General features: G+C 36.3%; 1 protein-coding gene across 14 annotated transcripts in view; it reads right to left on the bottom strand.

Moving 5' to 3' along the window:
- Window positions 1-21,680, bottom strand: part of TCF4 (transcription factor 4) — a 347,413-nt gene that overhangs the window by 84,655 nt on the left and 241,078 nt on the right. For 2 of the 14 annotated variants that reach the window (XM_037508479.2, XM_037508480.2), the window contains exon 1: window positions 7,303-7,545. The exons of the other annotated variants lie outside the window; for them this stretch is intronic. In XM_037508479.2, coding sequence (XP_037364376.1) covers window positions 7,303-7,371 — 69 coding nt within the window. In that variant the 5' untranslated portion in view covers window positions 7,372-7,545. Of the gene's footprint in view, window positions 1-7,302; window positions 7,546-21,680 lie in introns of those variants that run through there. 14 annotated transcript variants of the gene reach the window in all.

Raw genomic sequence — 21,680 nt, 5'->3', positions numbered from 1 at the left:
TTAAAAGTCAATAAAATAATGGGGTACAGAATTTATCCTTTTTAATTTTTTAAGTAATACATTTGATTATTTTAATCACGTCAGTACTTAACTGGATGGGGTTTAAATATGCATGTAACATCAATTTAATTTGGTTTATTCGTTAGAAAAGATATTGAGCAATACAGCATTATTGAGAGAGAGAGAGACAGAGAGAGAGAGAGAGAGAGAGAGAGAGAAAGAGAGAGAAAACATGCACACATTCTGGGGGTGAAGGAGTACAGACACTTCCACTTTAGGCTTCCCTTCTTGGGCATGGGATTCCAGAGCCTTCGGAATGTCTTTCATTATGAGTGTTTTAAAATGGTAGCCTCAGAGGTGAGAATCCAAGACACACTCACTAGATGACTAACAATAAAAACAAGGAGTGTTTCCATACTGTGGCTAAACTTTATTGGGGCTATAGTAATAGGATTGTGGTTGGTAAATGCATCAACTATTTTTAAAATGGTGTCAGAGCTTTTCCCAACATAGCAATTCCCATTTGAACAGGATTATTATTGGTGCAGTCATTCAGTACTCTATAATTCTCACCCTTGGGTTTGTGGAGGTGAAAAAGCCAAGATAAATGTTAGCCTCCACTCTTAACATCCCCTATTCATTTTCAGGTCAGCTACAATGGAAGCAGCTGGAATTCAACTCTCCCCACTCTGTCCCACCAATTACCTCAACGTGCCCTCTCTCAAGAGGAGTGTAATTTGGTCTCCAGGAAAGCACAGCCCAAGGTCTCTAGAGGATGCCAAAGCCTGCATTTTTTTTTTTTTTGGTGGAATCTGAAATTAGACCATCATCTACACTCTCTGGTTTCTGACTTCTCAGGTGTTTTAAACCCACTCTTTATCACAATTGGATAGGGGGAGTGCCTTTAAAGCAGAATGTTCTCCCAAATAAAATGCTGGAGGTATAGCACCCCTATTAAAGTCACTTTTGAATAAAATGTCCTGATTAGCATGTGCAGATCAGACCACTTTAATTAAAAACAATTTGAAGAAAACTAGATAAAAGACTTGAAGCAACAGGAAATTTACAGACAAAACTATCAGAAATGTGATTTTTAAAATACTCATCAGAAGGTGGTTTTGGTGACTTAAGTACATCTGTTAACAAAAGCTTATAGTTTGCAACCTAAATGGTAAATCATGAGCAAAGGATCCCAAAGTTAGCATTTTCAAAGCAAACCAGTGAATTTAACATTCAGAATTATTCATCAGAAGAATAGAATTGTTTTGCTTAATAAAATGTAATAATAGCAATTTGCCTAACATGATAGGATAAAGGAGCAAATTGTGTATTACAGATCGTCAAGTGTTTAAACACTTCCAAAACCTGGGAAGTTTCCTGAAAATTTTACGCTTCACTTTTTAGATCACTTCATCCAAATAGAATTATTTTATGGAGGTATTTCTTTCAATTTTGTCACTATTCATCTGTTTTGCCTAGTGTACAGATAACTGCTTTTTAAAATTACTATGATGATTTCCTGAATAGGTCATAAATATTTTATGAACACAGAGTTCTAAATCTTATTTTTTAGCATAAACATTTTTATAATGTTTACAACATATAACTTTACCCTGTGTCACCTTAGAGTTATGTTTGGAGTATTAAGGACTGATTTCAACCCAATCAAAGCCACACAAACTCTAAAAGACTGAAATCTAAAATTATCTTTTAAATTACACTGAATATGAAAAATGAAGTTTCTTTTAATCTGATAATCTTGGAGGAAAAAAGGAAAAAAGTGGAATGATTGTGTGTGTGTGTGTGTGTTGAAATTGTCAGAATTCTAAGATATGCATTCAAGTTTGACATGAGGGCAAATAGGTCCCTACTGCATTTTCTTAAGAGTAAAGTAAACCTGCACTCTAACAACTTTTGAAGTTGCCACAATCATATTTTAAAATCTATGTAATTTCACTGGATCCATAATTTTATCCATAGATATAGAGAGAATAATTTCCTGATGGCATACTGCTGACCCTATATAGGTATGGTGTACATGGCAATTCTAGTGATACAAATTCTAATAAGATAAAAGCAATACCCCCTCCCCCTTGGTAGCATCACAGTGATGGAAGTTTCAAGCAGACTTGGAAACACACACAACATTCATAATAATGAAATATGATGACGTCTAAAATCAAATAATGACAAAAGGTTATTTAAAAAATAAGTTTTAAGGATGAATTCACTGATTCTCAAGTCTCTATAATGGTACTGCAATTTTAGTAAAAAGCAAAACAAATAGGGACAGTAATGCAAACCACATTTATAGTGGAACAGGAAACAAACAATTCTCCAGCACAATTTCCTGCAGATCAGTTGGAAAGGTATTTAAAGACTGCACCAGCTATTAGATCTTTTTTTCCTGGCTACTTTTCTCCTCAGTCCTCTTCCCCCTGTGTTCCAATGTCCTTTCTTTTAATTCTCCTTGAAACAATGCCATCGCCTAGCTATAGGGATGCTTATCATTTCTCAACTGTACATTCAAAAATGCTTAGACCTACCAGAAATTAGAGATGAGATAAAATTAACCAAATATATAACTGATCTATATTTTTCCTTCGAAGAAATTTGCCCCAGAGAAATGTTCTGGCATCTGTGAATCTCAGGCAGAGATTTTGGAAATTTAATCAGAAGCAAGAGAGCAAGTCCCAAAATCAAGATTAAGCGTCGGGTGATTTTTTTTTTTTTTTTTTGCCAGCTTAAACGTAAACAACAAAATGAACAGAATTTTGTTTTAAGCAATCAAACACAAAAGAAAAAAAATCACTGTGATTTTACAATGGGGTAAATTAAAATGCTTAATATGGCAATACCAAAAAGTAAGTTCACTTAAGGGAAGTTTTTTTCTGCATGTTTTGTCTATAATATATTTTGTTTTCTTGAATCCGTGGGGAATTGAAAAATTGTATTAGTTTGTGACCTAAGCACATTTTTGTTCAGTTAATACAAGCTAAACAAGGAATTTTAAAAGTAACACAATTATGTCAGCTGCTTTCATTTCTAACTGTGGTTCTGAAAATAGTTAAGTATATGAATTATCTTTCAAAAATATTAAATACAACTTGCTTAGCTGATACACTACTAAAAACTTTAAAACTCACTGGCCACCTGCATGAGGCTCCGGAAAGCAACTGTGAGGACCGCAAAGAAAAGGTTGTATGTAAAATATACCGTAAGATATTATTAATGGTATTGATTAAATATTAAGCTTTTTTTAATGTTAGCACGTGGGGGTAAAAAAAAAACAAAATACTTTGAATCCTAATCTTTAGCTTAAAAAAACTTAGGTTGCTGTCTGAGATTGTCACTAATTCACAGGAAAACTATCTTCTGAGAGTGCATTTCCAACTAAGAGACTTTGAGATCAAAATGTCCCTTTTTCATCGTAAGCAGGAATCAGGATTTTTTTTTTTTTGGCCTTGATATCAGAAATAATCAACATCCATTTTCATCTTTGAACTTTATGGGGTTGAAAAGCTGCATAATATGACCACCAGTCAGAATGTAAACATGGAAAGCTCATTACCATTTACTTTCTGAGATTTGATGACTTGACAAATAACTATTTCAAAACGACTAGTTTGAAACATGGTTTGAAGCTTGTTAGTATAAAGCAAAAAGAGCAATTACAATAATTATAGGTTTCTCTGTACGGTTTAACACATGCACATGCTGGCGAGAGCTGATGATGTGATCTTAAATTACCATTAGGAGGGAATTTCGCCACTTTTGTTTTCAATTTCATTTGCCATAATTTTATCTTTGTGAAATTGATTTATTTTTAGATATATGGATTTTGACCAAATAATTACTTATTAAAATTCTTATTCATTGAATAAGAAGATGTAAGAAGTTATAAAAAATCAAAATGCGGAGCTAGAGCTATACTTATTGTAGCCCAGGTGATGCCTGCTACAGCTTCCAGCCTGAAGGAGGACAGACACCGGCACAATCTGACAGCAGCTCACACTTGTAACCCTTAAAAGAAACTCTACTGATTTTCTCTGCAGAAAAACCTCTCTCCTATCGTTAAGATGCAATGCTTTAAAAGTTTTTATTTAGCAGAGCAGCCAATTCATTTGTATTCAATACTCTAATCCACAGAGAAAAGGAATCACAAAAATCATTTGGTCAAGTCCATGATATTCTCACCTGAAGAGGAGCTGATTTTTAAAAAAAATACATTCTGATGTATAATCAGGGTGGATTCTTTGATAGCGCTAGTGTTATGATTTTTTTGTAGGTTTGGCTTCATGAAGTCCACACTTGAGAACAGGTTCAGTGTTTCACAAAATGAAGGAAACCATTTGTTGCAGAATATGGTCATGGAAACACTTCCTAACTTAAGGTAACAGAAAATTCATGTTTTCCTTTGTCCTAAAATATCATTGATTGTAACATTTCTCTTGCTAGGAAGTTAGAGGAAAACTGGTTTTACAAACCCTGTAGTTGCCAGTCCAAAAAGAAGAAATCATAGTTGTTGTAATGCTTAATTGTACTCTTCCCACAACCTAAAATCACAGTGTTTTGGAATGATTTTACATTTTTCTTCTTTTGTTTATTCACAGGGAAAACCTGCTTCCTCTGGCCTCTCTCAGTTCAGAGAGTTCAAACTGAATTTAAACAAGTAATTGACTTGTCACTGGGAAAAAAGGAAGGAATTCAGTGCTGTGTTGTCTTCAGAGGAAAGCTTGTGTAACAAATAGCTGATCACACTTAACTCCAACAATTTAGCTTAAAACACACATTGGTCTTATGCGCACATATACACAGAAATGCATAGATACTCAAACCCAAAACAACAAACGAAACTCAAATGTAAAGTCTCTTCGATAGGCATTTTGAACAATTAACGCATGGCATACACAATCTCCACAAGATGTCTGGCACCAAATCAAAAGCCGCTGAATGCAGAATTAGAGCCAGTACAATACACACTGTAGAATAAACAAAAATCTGCTTCCCCAGTGTATGCATGAAGGCATTTGTAAAAATGGTATAGAATTGGCCCATCCAAGGAGCACACACAACTAGACTTTGCTGTCTGTCTCATGAAGCAAAAATGAAGAACTGGTAACCATCCGTGGTTTCAAAAGCTTTCTGCTGGTGTTCCAAATGGCTATTTTTTCTAACTATAATGTATGTACAATTTGCCTCTTTCTAGTGTTTGAATCAATAGAGATACACATCACCAGATTTGTTTTTAATAAACGCCTTAAAACAGTTCCTATAAATACATTTCCTGTGACAGAGCGATCTTGATTTTATGAGTACCATCCTCTCAAAAAAAAAAAAATCTAACAACCAAAATATTTGGCAACTGAGAGGGCATATTAGTGATATGATGTCATATTTAGCATTTTCTTATGGTAGAGGCAACTGGCAAGCTATGGGAATAGAGCACATATTTTTAAAAATTCCTTTTGGCTAAAGGGGAGTTAAAATGTCCAAACCTCAAACTAAAATTTTAACAGTTTAGACATTAAAAATGTAAAATTAATAATTAGAATATAAAAATCATATCACTAGTAATTCCTCAAGATAAAAATCATGTAACTTATATTCACTGTAATTTTCTTATAGTGCATAAGGGTCAGATAATTCCTGAACCTGTCTTATTGCTTCTGATGCACTTTTTTCTAGCTGACTATGATAGCATTATTCACAAAATTTTCATTGAAAGTGCTATAAAATTAAAGAAACTGACTATGTTATATATGGGAATGTCAAAAATAGGCAAAAGTCCTAAGAACTATATATGAGTAATTCCCAATAGCAAATGAGGCACTTGTTACAAAAAAGAAGTTACATAATGCTAATATTTATGTTACAAGTTTAACCACCTCACATTTGATAGGTTCACAAAATAAGCCATTTGTTTTAAAATCATGTTTCCCTTACCACATCCACCACACGGAACTATTCTTCTAATTACACACTCTGTTCTCTTTTGAGGAAAAAAAAAAAAAAAGATAAAAACCAGGATAGTTTTGTGAACTTTTGACAATTTATTTGCACTCTTCAAAAGAAAAGTAATTGGTATTATTTCAGCAGTGGCTCATTCACAAAGTTTCCTAAATGAAATTATTAACCTTCTGGAATCACAGTGCACCCTCAAACTCTTGCGTCTATGTGTGCATTCCAGTATATGCTGAGCATATAACCGTTACGCGCACATCGGTATGTATATACACGCCTGCATGTTCCACCACATACACAGGTTTAATTCGTTTGCACCAATCGCTACAGTGGAATTGGGCCTCCGTGGAAGCCCTCATCGGTCCCCTTGGCCTAACTATCACATCCTGATTAAGAATAATCCAAATGGAAGTTCGAAGTGCACAAAGAGACCAGTTTGTAAATGCTGCTCTTCACTTTTTCCCCATTCTCTTTCTTCTATTTTAAAATAAAACATTTTCGCTCCTCTTATCCCCAACAACTCTTCCGCAGAGCCCCACATACCGATTTGAAAATATTGAAATCCTTCCCCTTCAGAGGGCCCAGCCGAAGGGGGGAAAAAAAAAAATAAAGCTCCAGATGGCAAGTATAAACCTTCTGCTGGGGTTATGCACAAAATACCAGACACATTTTTTTTTTTTCTTAAATAAAGCGTTTCTGTTGGAAGGGGGAGAAATTGAGGAGAGAAGCCACACAACACAAATAACTTACGACAATATTGTTCTATGCATGAATGAGCCCCGGTTGTTTTTTTTTCCTTCCTCTTTTTGGCTTTAGAAAAAATAAACTTATATCATCTACTTCTTAATTAGCTGCCTCAGTTCTGTGTCTTTGCTCTATTCTCAGACTCTCTCCACTAAATCCATTTCACTTAAGCTTCCAACTTCGCGAGACTCTAGACAGCACAGAACCTCAGTCCAGGCAGAAACTTCCCCCCAATTCCCCCAGCCTAACTTGAGCCTTCTCAACTCTGCTCCTCATATTCTGCAAGTCCTTGGAGAGAGTCCTGGGGGGTACCCTATTCCCCCCAAAGTCTTAATTTTTATTTTTTTTTTAGTTTTTTTTTTTCCCTTTAATTTCACCACCTCCCAACTTTACCTGCCTGCAAACTTTCGCTCCAGGTCCCACCTCCCCAAGCCCCCCAACCCACCGCTGTCACCCCTCGGGGGCGAACCCCTCCAAAGGGAGGCAGGCGGCCGAGCCCGGGCGCCCACAAAGGACAGCGCCCTCGCGGCCCGGGGGCCGGGGTGCCGTCCGGGGCGACTCTGCAAACCGCCTGCCCGCCCGGGAGCCGCTTACCGCCTTGCCGTTGTAGTAGTACATGAGCGAGTTGCCGCCCATGCCCGGGATGGTGTATGCGCAGTACATGGCCGCCGCCGTCCTGCTCGGGGCCGCTCCTAGCAACTTTTATTTCAAACTCGCTGTCCCTTTTTTCACAACAATTCCTTCAGTTGCATTTTCCCATATGGCCGGGCCAAGCGTGGTGAATATGCAAAGCAGGGAGAGACCATTCCTGGCGGGGGGGGCGCCGCTGTCAGACGCTCCTGCGCGGGGGGCCGGCCGGGCCCCGGCCTCGGCGCGCGCGCCCGTCCCGGGGGGCTGCGGGAGAGCCCCCCAAGAACGCGGATTCGGCCCGACGGCTGCAGTCCTCACCCCACCCACCCCCTGTCTTGTCTTTGCCCCTTTTTCTTCTTTTTCTTTCTTTGCTTAAATTTTCTTTTTCTTTTTCTCTCTTTTCTTTCTTTTTTTTTTTTTGTGTTCGAGGCTCTCTTTTCTTCTCTAAAATTTCCACTCAACTGCCTTAGGGTAAAAGTGGAACAGGGTCCATTATTGAGCAGAATACAAATGCAGTTAATTGACTCCCCCTCTCTCTCTCTCCCTCTCTTTCTTTTTTGTTTTAATTTGATTAAAAAGCGAGTGGCAGGAAGGGAATCGTATGATGCACATCTAATAACTCTGCCATCTGTCTCTGCTGCTGGCGAGCTCCCAGCATTGTACGCAGCTGCCTGAGAACTCGACTCGGGGAGAGGGGAGGGAAGTGGAGAGGGGGAGAGGAAAAGAAAAAAAAAAAAAAAAAAACAACCACGTCTCTGACCTCGCTCCGGAGGAGAGAGAGGGCAGTGTTTTCTGACTGCTTGGTCAACAACCTACAAAACGGGGTTGCAGGAGGAGGCACAGGAGCGCTGCGACCCGCCCTGGGCTCGGCGCGGGTGGGAAGGGCCGCCCTTGAACTTGACCTCGGCCTGGAGGCCGGGATGCAGCGGGGCGACCCCCCCCACACACCCAGTGACAGCCCCCACCCACCCCCCACCCCATGGGCACATCCTCCTGTCTGTCTGGAGTCCCGGGCTCTCGCTGAGAGGCTGGCTCATCTATCACCAACTTAGTGCTGTTGGGCTGCTGGGTTCTCTCTAACGCTGGAGTTTTGGGTACATGGAAACTCCGAGTGACCTGGAGCTGTCAGTTCCGAAAAAGGCACCTCTGTGACCACGTTTGCAGAGCTGTGTACTCACACGAGGACCGGCGTCTGCACACACATTGTCATAGGTTTTCCCATCGAGTACGTTGCAGAAGTTGAATTTTTCCTAAAGTTTGCGATTAAGGCATGGAAAACCTTCCTTCACTTTGATGGCTCGCCACTGAACAATGGGCTGGTTCTAGATGGCAACGTTTTCAACAAGCAAGTGACTTTATGTATTTATTGTTTTTATAGGCTATCCACCAACAATTAGAGGGGGAAGGAACAAAAAGAGAGAGAGAGACAGAGACAGAGAGGGTGGGGGGGAGAGGAGATGGGCTGACTCCGAGCTTGCCAAATTCAGAGCATCACAGGAAAGGAGGGCCTCTGGGAATTGATCCCAAATGAAACTAAATCATTTGCATATGCCGAAGCAAATGCCACCCGAGCATACATCTATTCTCAAGAATCAACTTTAATAATTCAAAGCACCTATTTCCTTACAACTCAACATGGTAACAAAACACATACAGTATTAATAAACAACGAGGGAGGAGCGGTGTTGGTTCTGAAGAGCAAAACCTTGGCTAATGGTGGAAAGTTTCCCGCACACTCTAAAATAAACACACCGCGCGCACACACACATATAGGAAGGCCCAGAGGTTTGTCTAACTCACTTGCTCTGCATTTATTTGGAAGGTCCCCAGAGGTTTGTGTAAACAGTACTTGAATTATAATCACACATTTCATTCAAATTTCATGCTTTGAGGATTTTTTCCTCATTAGAACAGTTAGTTGTCAATCTGACAGGATCACATTTGTAACCTTTAAACCACCCTCAGTGTTTAATGCAGAAGGCCAAGGTACCCACCTATGAGAGGACAGTGTGTGAAGTCTATGACCAGGAAGAGGGACCTGAATTTAAAGACAGAGGAGTTGGGGGTTTTGGTGTCCTTGTTGTTCCTTTGTTGTTTCTTATGGAAACCCCTGATTCAGGAGCCTGTTTCTACACCCTAACTTTTCAGACATGACTGAGGAAGATTTCTGAAAAACGACCATTCTGCTTCGTCAACATTAAAAGCCTCTTCTTAAGATATTTCACAAACACATAAATGCCTTTCTATTAATTATGTAAGGATCAATAAAATTTTCATACCTTAATGAGTTACAATTAATATTTTAAAAATTGAAGCTCTCGTTGCTTTTAAATATATTGTTAACATGTGCATAAATAAATATTTTTAATCTGATAAGGTGAAAGAGATTTTTAAGCCCTGACAAAATCAGCACATGGGACTCAAAAAATGAAAATGAGACTAGAACAGTAAGCTTCCCGGAGTTCATTAGCTAATGGAAAACAGTCTAAAATTTCAAAAGTACAAATTTGCAATTATTAATAAAGATACACTCCTTTGAAAGGCGATCTATGAATTATAATCAGTGAAACACTGAAGGTATTATCATCCCGTGATGTTCAGGTTTTGGTTTGCTGACCTTGGAGTACATTTCAATCACAGAACTCAAGTCAGTGGCTTGTCAACTGAGACATATCTGAGAATTCAGACTTTGAAGTTTTTCTTTGTGACAGAAATATCATCCATGATAAATTTTTAGTGTGATGCGTGGGGAGTTAGCACAGAAGTATAAGAACAACTGAAGCTATATGCATAAATCCATGTGTTTCGTAATAATTTTAAAAGAAGTCTTAATCAGAGCAGTCAATCTTTAAGGGGCTGTGACTTGGTCTGTTGTTTGTTTAAGCACTGTGTAATTGGGTAAGTTACCTAACAGTAGCTACGCAAAGGCTCTTCTTATCATTGAAAAGATTGAGAATGGAAGTTAGCTACACAAATTAGTAACCCATCACTCGCTCTGAGGAGAACTACAAACTCCTCTGCACTGGGGTAGGAGTGTGACCAGGTGTTTTATTTGCCACCTTTAGGGGAAAAACCTGTACCAATAAAACTATTATGTAGAAGTGCCGATCACTTAAAACACACACACACACACACACATACACACACACTTAACTCTCACCTTCTTCTACAATCTAAAGTTTACAGTACTTTTGTGATTTCCAGAAAGTCCTTGTTAGATACATTTAAAGTGAAGCAGAACTGGGGACACACGTTTAGGGTCGCCATAAGAAATTTGGGGAATATTTGATCCAAAATCATAATGTATGTAGATACTATCACCTACAGGTAGAGACATTCAATAAAAACTTGCTGAATGAATGAATGAATTGTTGCATTAAAAACAAGTAAAACTGAGACTCTTGGATTTGTGTATTGACTCAATCATTGCAAAAACAATTATTTAATGATTTCCTACTTTGGGTTAAGTCCCATCCTGGAAGAATTCAGAGACATGTATGACATTCTTTCCTGCCTCCAGAGTCCTGACCACATGCTGAGGAGATAGAATCTGTGCTCTTAAATAGAATGGGAAATAGGACTAAATACTAAAGTTTTAATTATGAAGCAGAGGCAGTCATACATATATCAAACAATCAGGAAACAAACCATAACAGTGTAAGGAACTATTCACTTCCCATCACAGATCTCATTAAATTAAATTCTACCTTTTTTTTTTTTTTTTGAATGACTGCAACAATATATGGCAACTACAGAGTCTAAACAAACCCAGAGAAACACACACACAACACACACAGAGGATCCTACACATTGCTCAGAATAAGGCTCAATAAATATGAGTTGATGAATGAATGGCAGACATATGGGAGAATACCATTTTTCTCCCAGGATATAACTTGGTAGAACTTGAACAACTCCACATTACTGTTTAAATCATTGAACACCTAAAGAGTTTTTCTTTTTTTAATGTAACACTTGCTTTCCTACAATGCTGTTCCTCTTTTGTCTAGCTCAGTTGAATTAGCTAAACATTATACCCCAAGGAAAACAGTGATATTCATCAATACACAATGATTACATAACATAATGGGAACAAGCAAGCCTATAAGTAAAATAACCACAGATAGATAAATTAAATAACCTTAGATAAATACTCCATCAATAAAATTTGGTAATCATACAGTAATTAATAAATGTATAGTGATATTATAATATAAAGAACATATAATTGCCTACACCTGTTTAATCTTCATACCAGTTCGCTGTGACGGGTATTATTCCTACTTTAAAGATAGAGAAATAAGGCTCAAAGAGTCTTAGATGACATTTCATAGATCACTAAGCTACTAAGACAGTAGTATCAGGATAGGAACAAAGTTATGAAATCCCAGGGGCTCACATTGAGGAGCATATATACCTGTATAAGAATGACAACTTTGCCACTCTGCTGCAGGAGATGGTGGCTAAGTCATATTCCAAGTTTGAGTTCACTTTTTCTATCTTAACACAAGCACTTCTTTAGAAGCCAAATGAGAGGACATCTCGTTCAGCACATCAGCGGCTTGTTATAAATGATGGTGTGTTTTCTTGTCTCTCCTCTGCTGTTTTTTTCTATGCAAGAGTGCTTTAAAGAGCCATGGAAAAACCACCTCACCCAAAATAGACTTAACAGAAATCTAGTGAAATGGAAAACAATTATGAAAATATAGGATCATGCAAAACTCATCACTACTAAGCAAAGGTATCAAATAACAACCTTTTTGTATTCCCCACTATTATTAGCATGAGGAATATGTATGTACAGTTGATACTTAAATATGCAGTACCTGTTTGTGCTCTTATATCAGGACCTATGTTCTCATATTTAAACATATATGAATAGTAAGTTTTGTTAAGTTAGGGAGAGCAGACAATGCAGGCTACCCTTATCTATAGGAAACAGGAGGTATTATTGAGTTTAATTTATTTAGAAGCTAAACAGTTGGATTTTTTAACTCTCCAGTAGGAGTCACTATAAACAAGATATTTAATTCTGAAGCTAAAAGATCTGCAAGTGCATATACATGGATGGTTATATTTAATACTTTTTAATAAATGGTGACAGCTTATACCTAAGGAGGGATTAATGTTTAATATCCAACCTTAATTGCAATGGCAAAAATCCATAGGTATGAATACAATTTCACAGAAGATACAATTATTAAAAGGGAACACACAAACATACAGACATACACATGGTAAAACAATCTGGTGACCACAATCTATTAGTGATTATGCACAGACTTTCTGTATGTTCATTCCTGAATTTCTTTGTATTGAGATCTTTAGAATGTAAAATAACTATGCTCTCTTAAAATGCGAGTTAAGCTTTTTACTTTAAAAAAGGACTTTCCACAATTGAAATCCTAATTATCTTTAACTCTTTTCAAAAATACACATTTATCAGGGAAAAAACCACTTATCTCAAATATGTTTATCAGATAAATACAACACATTTATCTGAAGTAAATCCAAATCGCATGAGGACTTGAGATAAAGGACGAGTCACCCCAATCTTCTTGGGGGTATGCTCTCTTGGCACCATTTAGATATGGACAAGTACAGTAGTTTTAAGCCTTTGTGTGGTTCAAATATAGACAAGCTTAAGTTTAGAGGATGCTTTAATCACACAAAAGTATCAAAATATCAGCAACAGACTGTGAAATCTAATTTCTATTTGTGGCTTTATCAGTGACTTCCTATGTTATCTTGACTTGGATATTTTTATATGGTTTGGGTTCATTTGTAGACATCCAAATGACTCAACCATGCTCAAATACTTATTCTCTTCCTGGCTGGTCAGGTAGCATGTAGTCATTTGATTATAATGTGATTTACACTGATTACTAAAGTAAGCAATGTGGGCTATTTTTTAAAAAATTTATTTTTATACAAGAATTGGGGTATAGACCAGAGATGAGGTGGGGTGGGAGGATTTACCAGAGACAGAGCAGGGAACAGAACAGGTAGATGGACTGAAGTACACTGATGAGGGGAGCAGTGGGAGAGACAGGAGAGGTCTGTCTCACCATGGGGGTTTCTCCCTGGCTGGCTGGGAATTGAACTCGTGCTGCAGTGGCTGCGGATTGCTTCATAGTTTGCGTCTTAACCCCTGCGCCACCAGGGAGGCCCAATTTATTTTTTTTAAATCAGACTTTTGTTCCAAAAATATCTGATTTCTTCCTGTGGCAATAATTCTCCTCAGAAGAACGAGGAGGTTTATTGTTTTGATTTATAAGCTATTATAAAAATTCACAAAGATATATATTGTTTCGGTGACATAGAGTAACATGTAAAATAGATTAAAAAAACTAGGTTCCCAAATATTTTTATCCAGTTAGATCTGGTTAGAGTCATCTTCCTACCTATCTACATACTTTCTCATTTCTATTGAAAAGAATGATCATGTCAGTATGCACATGAATACCACATCTCCTTTTAAATCCCAAAATCCAGAGATATAAACTGGCATTACTCTACAGACTGAGGAAGAGATATCTAACGGCCTGTGTGATATGGTAACATGAAATACTAAGTTGTAAAATCAGAACATCTAGAATTTTATGTTTAATTTCAATGGAAACTGTGTGCTTACCTCACACTGAAGCTTACTTCTTTCTTCCTCAATTTCATGCAAAGACATGTAATTGCAAAAGTCTTGAAATTATTCTACCACCAAATCTCTCCAATATTAAATGAAATTAGGAAAAGGGAGTGCAACTGGCACTTATGGAAAATATAGGACTTCATTACCCTTTTTTATTTCCCCAGGACATCAATCTTCCCCCTACAACCCCCCGGGACAAATGGAATTTATTTTTTTTAAATCCTTTATCCTAACTCAGTGTAATCCATAGCCTGTCTCCAAGTTTGATACAATAACAAACCATTTCTATTTTGGTACAATGAGGAAGCATAGCACTGGACAATATAAAAAAACAGAGATGGAGGAAGTTGACTCAGATTGCTGCACTTCCTAGATGAGGAGAGCGAGCAGGCTGGCCACAATCACCTGAATCAAACGAAATAAGATGACAACTGTTTTTTCCGTCAAATTGATGCACGTGTAAAAATGAATTCCCGAAAAGTTAAAGGGGATATCCTGGGTATATTTGTTTGTCTGTATGAAGGATCCCATTTGAGACATTTTGACAAAATGGATTGATGAGACAGACTGGAATCTGGGCACAGGATGTACACTTTTTTAAAACTGCAAATATTGGGCTTCCCAATATATTACGCAATGAGCAAAGGAAAATGTGACATCACAATGAAAATAATTTTCATTTTAGATAGAAGAATTGTCAAGAGTTTGTTAAGCAACCCCCCCTCCTACCCCCCCATGGGAATTCTAACAATTTCCTGAGGTTTCTCACTGTTGATAACATGTAATTGTTTGACATCTTTGAGCATGTAGAACAATAAATTTCTGGGTAGAGAACAAACAATTCTTAAATACTTTAATGATTGCCTCTGATAAATACTCAGAATAAAAAAAGAGTAGATAAAAAGAATCAAAAAAAGTTTGAAAATGAAACGGAATGACCATACACCATGCAACCTTTGGGCATCATTATATAGGGGTGTATATTAAATTTCTGTTTTATAAAGTTTCTGCTCAAAATATTCTTTTTGTGTAATTGGAAACCAACCACTTTGAGCAATAACTGGTGATATTTCAAGGAGCAAAGAAGAGCAGATTTAAGTTCCCTCAAGGTCAATTAATAGCCTCCAGCTTAAACAGGCCATTAGTCCATTCCTGAACTAAATGTGGTCTTTAACTCAAAATGACCTTCAATTATAACTACTTGGATTTAAAAAAAAATTATCTCTTCATTCGATTAATCCCAAGTATATAAATAAGTAGCCACACAAACAGCGATGCCATGGACAGGTGAGATATGTTTGCATCATCATCCATTAAGAGGTAAGTGCTTACAGTGAATCCCATGAGTAAGCCAAAAGAAATTGTTTTGAAAAAGATAATGTGCAATTAAGGAAAATTCTGGGCTTGTAATAAGTGAAACTAAAACAAACTCATAAGCTTCCACTGAATGTAAATAGTATTTACATCAGAATTGCTAAACAAAAATTTGAATTGATAAGTTTTGGGCTCTAACACTAGGCCAACCAAATCAGGTAAAGGAGAGAAGTGACAAAAAGTCATATGGCAGTCATGATTGTACTTCCACTCATGTACAGTTGGGCAAAAATTGATTTTAGAGGATGTCTTCATAGCCATCAACTAGTATTATTGTGAATAGTGCCAAAATCTCAAATTATGATGCTTTGTATTTTACAAGGCTATCTGCTTCCCAAATCATCAGCATTTTGCCTTCTTTAAACACAATTATTAAATGCATTTTGAACATAAAAATTCATCATAATGAGTCAAAATCCCAAACAGGTCAAGTCTCCCATCTTTACCCCTATTTGGATATTTCCTTTACCACAGAATGTGACATTCTGGAACATCTGTTCGGAGCCTGCAAATCATTTTCTTTATGGAGTTCAAGTACCTACCTACTTAGGGCATGATTCTGAAAAGTGTTGTGTGTAAGGAGAAGGCTCAAAAACCACGACAGACCAAGAATTCCTCAAGTTATATCCATTTCTTACTATAGATGGTGTCCTTTCAACTTATCAGCAATGTTGATCTTTAACTGATCAATTTTTCATGCTTTATGCAATAAAATATGATTAAAGTAATATAAATGGCTGCACCTACAGAATTTCTCAGAGTTAAACATTTCTGTATTGAGTCATTACTGGTACAATCGTTAAACAAATGACTATATTTTGTGATTATTATCAAAGATAAACAAGTTTAAAGTATTTTTTTCTTTTTAATGACTTTCAAAAGAGCTAAGTTTCTGATTTTCCAACCAAATGTGTGAGGATGAGACCTCCCTCCCCACTACTTGTTCTCCTGGTCTTAATAGATAAGCAGTATAATGTGGAGGCCAGGAACCTAAATGTTGGTTTAAGTTCTGGTTTAATTTCTAACTAGATCTCTCAACCTGGGAAAGTTCTCGCTTTGTGTAAATCTCAGTTTCCTTATGAATGAGTATGTTTCAAACAAAAAAGTGATAATTTTTTTTTCTTTTAAAATAACATTTTTTCAACTATGAAATTGTGTGATTAATGTTTTTATTATAATGAGATATTTCTGGACAGCCAATCTCTGAAAATACAAAGACAATCAGAAGTTGTATTTGTAGTTAAGCAAGCAGGAACTCCACTACAGGGAAGACATACACAGAAGCTGCTAGACAGAAGTTCATTGTCACAATCATGCTAGACCTGCCACTCTCAGGGATGCAGAATCAAGTCCTCTGATCATTTCCAGATATGACCATTCTAGAATAAAGGAATCTCCAGCAAAAATAATGCCATGAATTGCTGTTAAATAAATCATGCACCTACTTTATTATTGCCTTCAAATACTATAAATATCTAAGGAGATTCTGATTTAACTCTTATGCCCCACCCTGTAACAATGGAATATGTACATAATAGGAACTCAATCACATTTTGCTCATTGAGTGAATGAGGAACAAAAAGAGATTTATTTCCTTCCTTTCCACAATGATAGAAATCAAGTCCAGAGTTGTCAGAAAAACACATTATAGCCAGCTGCAACTTCCATTTGAGAATAAGCCAAGTCTTCACAGAAAGAAAAAAGGAGCATATTATTAGACAAAAAATTTCAAATGAACTATACCTACTTCATACTCATAAAACACACACACACACAGTTATAATGAATTGTTTCTGTAGTTTTCAAATGTTCTATTATTATTATTTTTGATTTCATGAACCTGACCTTTTTCTTACCTGGATTATAAACTAAAGAAGATTAAGGATGGACCAAGTTCAATTTGCTGGGCTGGTGGAGAACATATTCATTTATACATGTATTTCTTAGAAAAGGGCTTGGAGGATCTACTTTATCTTCCTTTCTCTTGTACAGTGTGGCTATTTTCTCAATGGAATAAATAGGAATGCCAGCAATATGTCAAAGATATAAAAATGGATACATGCATTGCCACTTTTTGAGAGGTGACACTGTTACGCCACTTAGTATGTGTGATGCAGACTCCTGTTTGTTTCATGTAGTCTTTCATTTTTCTTGGCAGGTCATCCCTACTTATTTAATCTATATTCTACTTAGAAATTCAATTTTATAAGCATTTTCTTAGGGGGCCAACATCTTCCCCTATGGCTAGACATTATTTCTTAATGATGTGAAGGGAAACAAAATAAAAGAGGCAGGTGCCTTCTAGGGCATTTCTGCTTATTTCACGTTTTGTTGTTGTCTTTTCCAACACAGCCATCTAACTACATTTTAGGCACCGCCAAAAAAAAAAAAAAAACAACCAAAACAAACAAAAAAACTTAAAGAAAAATGCTATTTTGCCTGATTGTTAGCAAAAATATGCTGATAACAAAGAAACTTGCCAACAATTGCAGTAAGCCTTTTGACTGATTTCATCTTCGTATTATAATGCTATCATAGCACAATTATATCAACGATGGACTTTTAAAATTCAAAATCTCTGCGTTTATTAACCCACAGGTAGATTAGTGGTGCTCGGCCCCTATGAAGCACCATAAAATGAATTCTTGCTTTTGAAGCCATAAATACCTTTGTACACATCTTTATAATGGCAGGACATCTGGTCTACTTCTGGACAACATCTAGGAACTTGATTTGGTGCTAAGTGGGTGTATGATGTTATAAGATCATCAACAGTTCCCCAAAACTTCTGGCTAATATTAATATCAGGGTTTGGGGAGCTATGGACCCCTTTTGACTTTATGTCAGAAATTTTATTCTGTTTCCAGTTACCTCTGTGATTTATATATTTAGTGAATGGAATTTTGTTGTCTGGAATTCTAAGAGAATGTCACTAACATTTTGTAAGGTTTTCTGTAAGATCTGGATACAGAGAAGCCATGTCTTTTATGAAACAAGCTTGATGCATCAGTTCTACCTAACTTTACCAAGTACATACAAGCACTTAATACACTATCAATATCCTTAACTAAGAAGAAGTTTTGTCTGAAAGCATATACTATAATAAGTTATCATTTCAGTTGTTTATATCTTTTCTCAAAGTTTCCTAACCTACTGATATCATCGTAGAGACACCTGGTAGCAATGTAATCATTAAGGATTTGTCCGGGTTTGCTTTAAAATTCCCAATTTTCATGTTTGTGAGCAAATTACCAGAATCTCAAATTTGCTTTGCAGTTGTCTGTAGAGATGCAAATTTCATTTATCTCTCTCTTTATACTCTTTTCTTTCTAAAGAAATTTAAAACTGCTAAGTCATTTTGAGTCATACAGCGTATAAAAGCAGACTGTTAGGATACTGGAGATATTTTATCTTTATTATCTAGGGATGACCCTTGCTTGCATCAACCCAAAAAGGAAAAAAGAGAAAAAAGAAAAAGAAACCTAACAAAAACAACCTCAACTTACCTCCACAGTTTTCAATATACTTTCAGTTATGTTGTTGTTGTTGTTGTTGTTTTAAATAAAGTGCAGGTGCTTCATTTTAAATGTAGTCCAGTGACTGATAATAAAATAAAAAACCCTGGCACACGTTTTCAATGACACCAGGACGACATCCACAGTGCCTGTGTGCAGTGAGCACATTGGGCCACACCGCCCTACTCTACATTTAATCTGAACTCTGTAATCTCAACAGCCACTATCTTTTTCTCTTGTTTTCAAGTTCCCAATAAAGTTGGAAAGTTGACTGAGCATTATTTTTGGTGAATAGGAAAATTGTTACTCTCTGTTACTGAGCTGGAAGCACAGCTGTGCAAAGTAGTTTCAATGAACCAAGGGATGGTCACAGAATAACCAGCACAAAACTTTTACCCTGGGTTCACAAACTGCAGGCTCCATGATAATTTTATGATAATTTTTCCTCTGGAACCAGGAGCACTTGTGTGACTTTCAAGCAGAAGGGGTGTCAAGTAGTATTATTTATATTTATCTCAACAGTATCTCCCCTGATTTTACAATAGCAATGCACGAGGACTGAGCATAATTCCATTTTCTTACAGTGAAGAGAAAGCCCTCTATATTTGGCTAATGAAATAGCAATAGAGACAGAACCTAAACTTGTATTTTGAATGAAATAATATGAAAAGCATGCTTTTCAAAACAAAAACAACAATTTGATTTAGTAAAAGCATTATTGATATTAAAAATATTTAAACATCCTAAAAATCATTTTCCACATACTTCAAGATACCCTGAAATAACTTTTTATCAGTAACAAATCTTGTTTCACGATTGAGTCTTCACAGGAAAGGGCCAACTTAGGTATATTTTGATGAATTATCATAAATGAAAAGGATATGCTATTATTTCTAAATCAAAATCTCCAATTAACAGTTTCAAAATAAAATCAAAATGGACCTTAATTGAAATTATTAAAAACTATGGACTAAGACACCCCACTTAGAAAAGAAACTCCTTCCAGAAAAAAGGAAGTAGCACAAAGTAGCACCCTAAACTACTTAAAATGAATTTTAAATGGAAGAAAAGGGTAGTGCTTTCACCTTTCTAGAAGCGAGAGCATATACTTAAAAACAATAATTCAAAAATAAAATGACTGATGCAGTAATTTGAGTTTTCAAGTTGAATGCATAAATTATGAGTGGGTAACATGGAAGTAAAATTGTTAATTGTTCAAAATAATTCACTGCCTATTCTAGAAAATATCTTAATCTTACTTATAGAAAAGTCACTACACAATGACACCTTTCTCCAGTGGTTAAGAGGGCACCCAATTTCCATTGTCAGAGTTCTCCATTTGAGTGGATTAATATCCAAATATGTACTGATGAATTATTCAGATTTACTTTACAAATGTGGGAGCAAGAGGAAGATTTGGCAAAGTGGTACTATATTTTTAATTTAATTATAAAATCAATTCTTAGGAGTTAAAAATAATGTCTTAGTAGCCGGCTGAGGTCCAGATTTGGCCATTGAATGCTGTGTGATGCTCTTGCTGAAAGACAAGAACAGAACAAACACATTCGAGCAGAGTGTGACGGCCACAATGGCAGGACTTAGACCCAGGGAAACCTGTCCTTCATTTATCCCGTCATGTGTAGATTTGGCAAGGATCTCCAAACATCATTTACATACCATATGCCCTGAATTACCTAGGCACAATGGCTGTGGCTAAATATGATGTTTCGGGTCTGCCTCTGCTTCCTTTTATAAGTTTTGCAGCTTTCATTTCATTTTTCTCATTGCTAAATGATTTATTATAGTATTGCATGTTGCAAAAGAGTATTTTTCTGTATCAATATATAGCTCATTGTGACTCGTGATTAGAAAAAAACAATCTCGAGGTAGGTAACGAGAAGGTATTATTTCTCCTATGTAAGAATCAAATAAAGGAATTCAGTTCTTCATCCCTTGGACTCATTTTAACCTTTGTCTTTTTACTAGGCATATAAATGTGAGGCATTCAACAAATAAATACACAGAAATCAGATATTGTGACTTCTGTGGAACATACAAAATTGGTCAGCAAAGTTTCATGTTTAAAAGGGATCCCTGAAAATAGACCCTTGATAATTCCTATATTCATCCCTCTAATAATAAAAGCCTTTATAACTTTTCTCTGCCTTAGTTTCCCTCCCCCCAGCAATCATATTAATACAAACTTAGTGATAATTATCCAGATTCTCAAACTAAATTTAAAGTCAGATTTATTAAAAATGTATAGTTAAAGCAAAAAGATCAATAGCCTAAAAAAGGCTTGGAGTAGAACTACGTACATATTTTTTGTTGTGTACTATAAATTTGACTGTATAAACTTCCAATTAAAAATGACATTCACACCATCATTTTTGATAGAATTTTGCACAGTAGGAATACTCATTAATGCAGGGTAATACAGTGTGATAAGCAGCTTAGACATCAAAATAGTAAAAAAAAAAAAAAAATGCCAGTTGGTCTACTCTTTACATGAGTAAAATAAAACTTAAGGAGATTAAATACCTGAGGAATTAATTAAAAAGAAGTTACTGGCATATGTATTTTTTTAAACTATGCCAAATCAAGAGCATTCATTCTCTAGTCAGTTTTTACTAGAGCTCTCAGTCCTAGTATAAAAAAAAAACACATCTATCCTAAATTTGATAACATACTAAATGCACCAGAATATGCAAAATGGAATAAAATGCAATTAAAACAATTTTACTATTCCATAATTGCCTTCCCAAGTAGAGTGTGTGTACATATATTTTTTGCCATTTTTGCCAAGA

Source organism: Talpa occidentalis, unplaced genomic scaffold, assembly GCF_014898055.3.
Source record: "Talpa occidentalis isolate TD23 unplaced genomic scaffold, MPIMG_talOcc4v2.1 talOcc4.13, whole genome shotgun sequence".
NCBI classification, from domain to species: Eukaryota; Metazoa; Chordata; class Mammalia; order Eulipotyphla; family Talpidae; genus Talpa; species Talpa occidentalis.
Note: the sequence above shows the minus strand (reverse complement) of the source record. Positions and strands in the feature narration are given on the sequence as shown.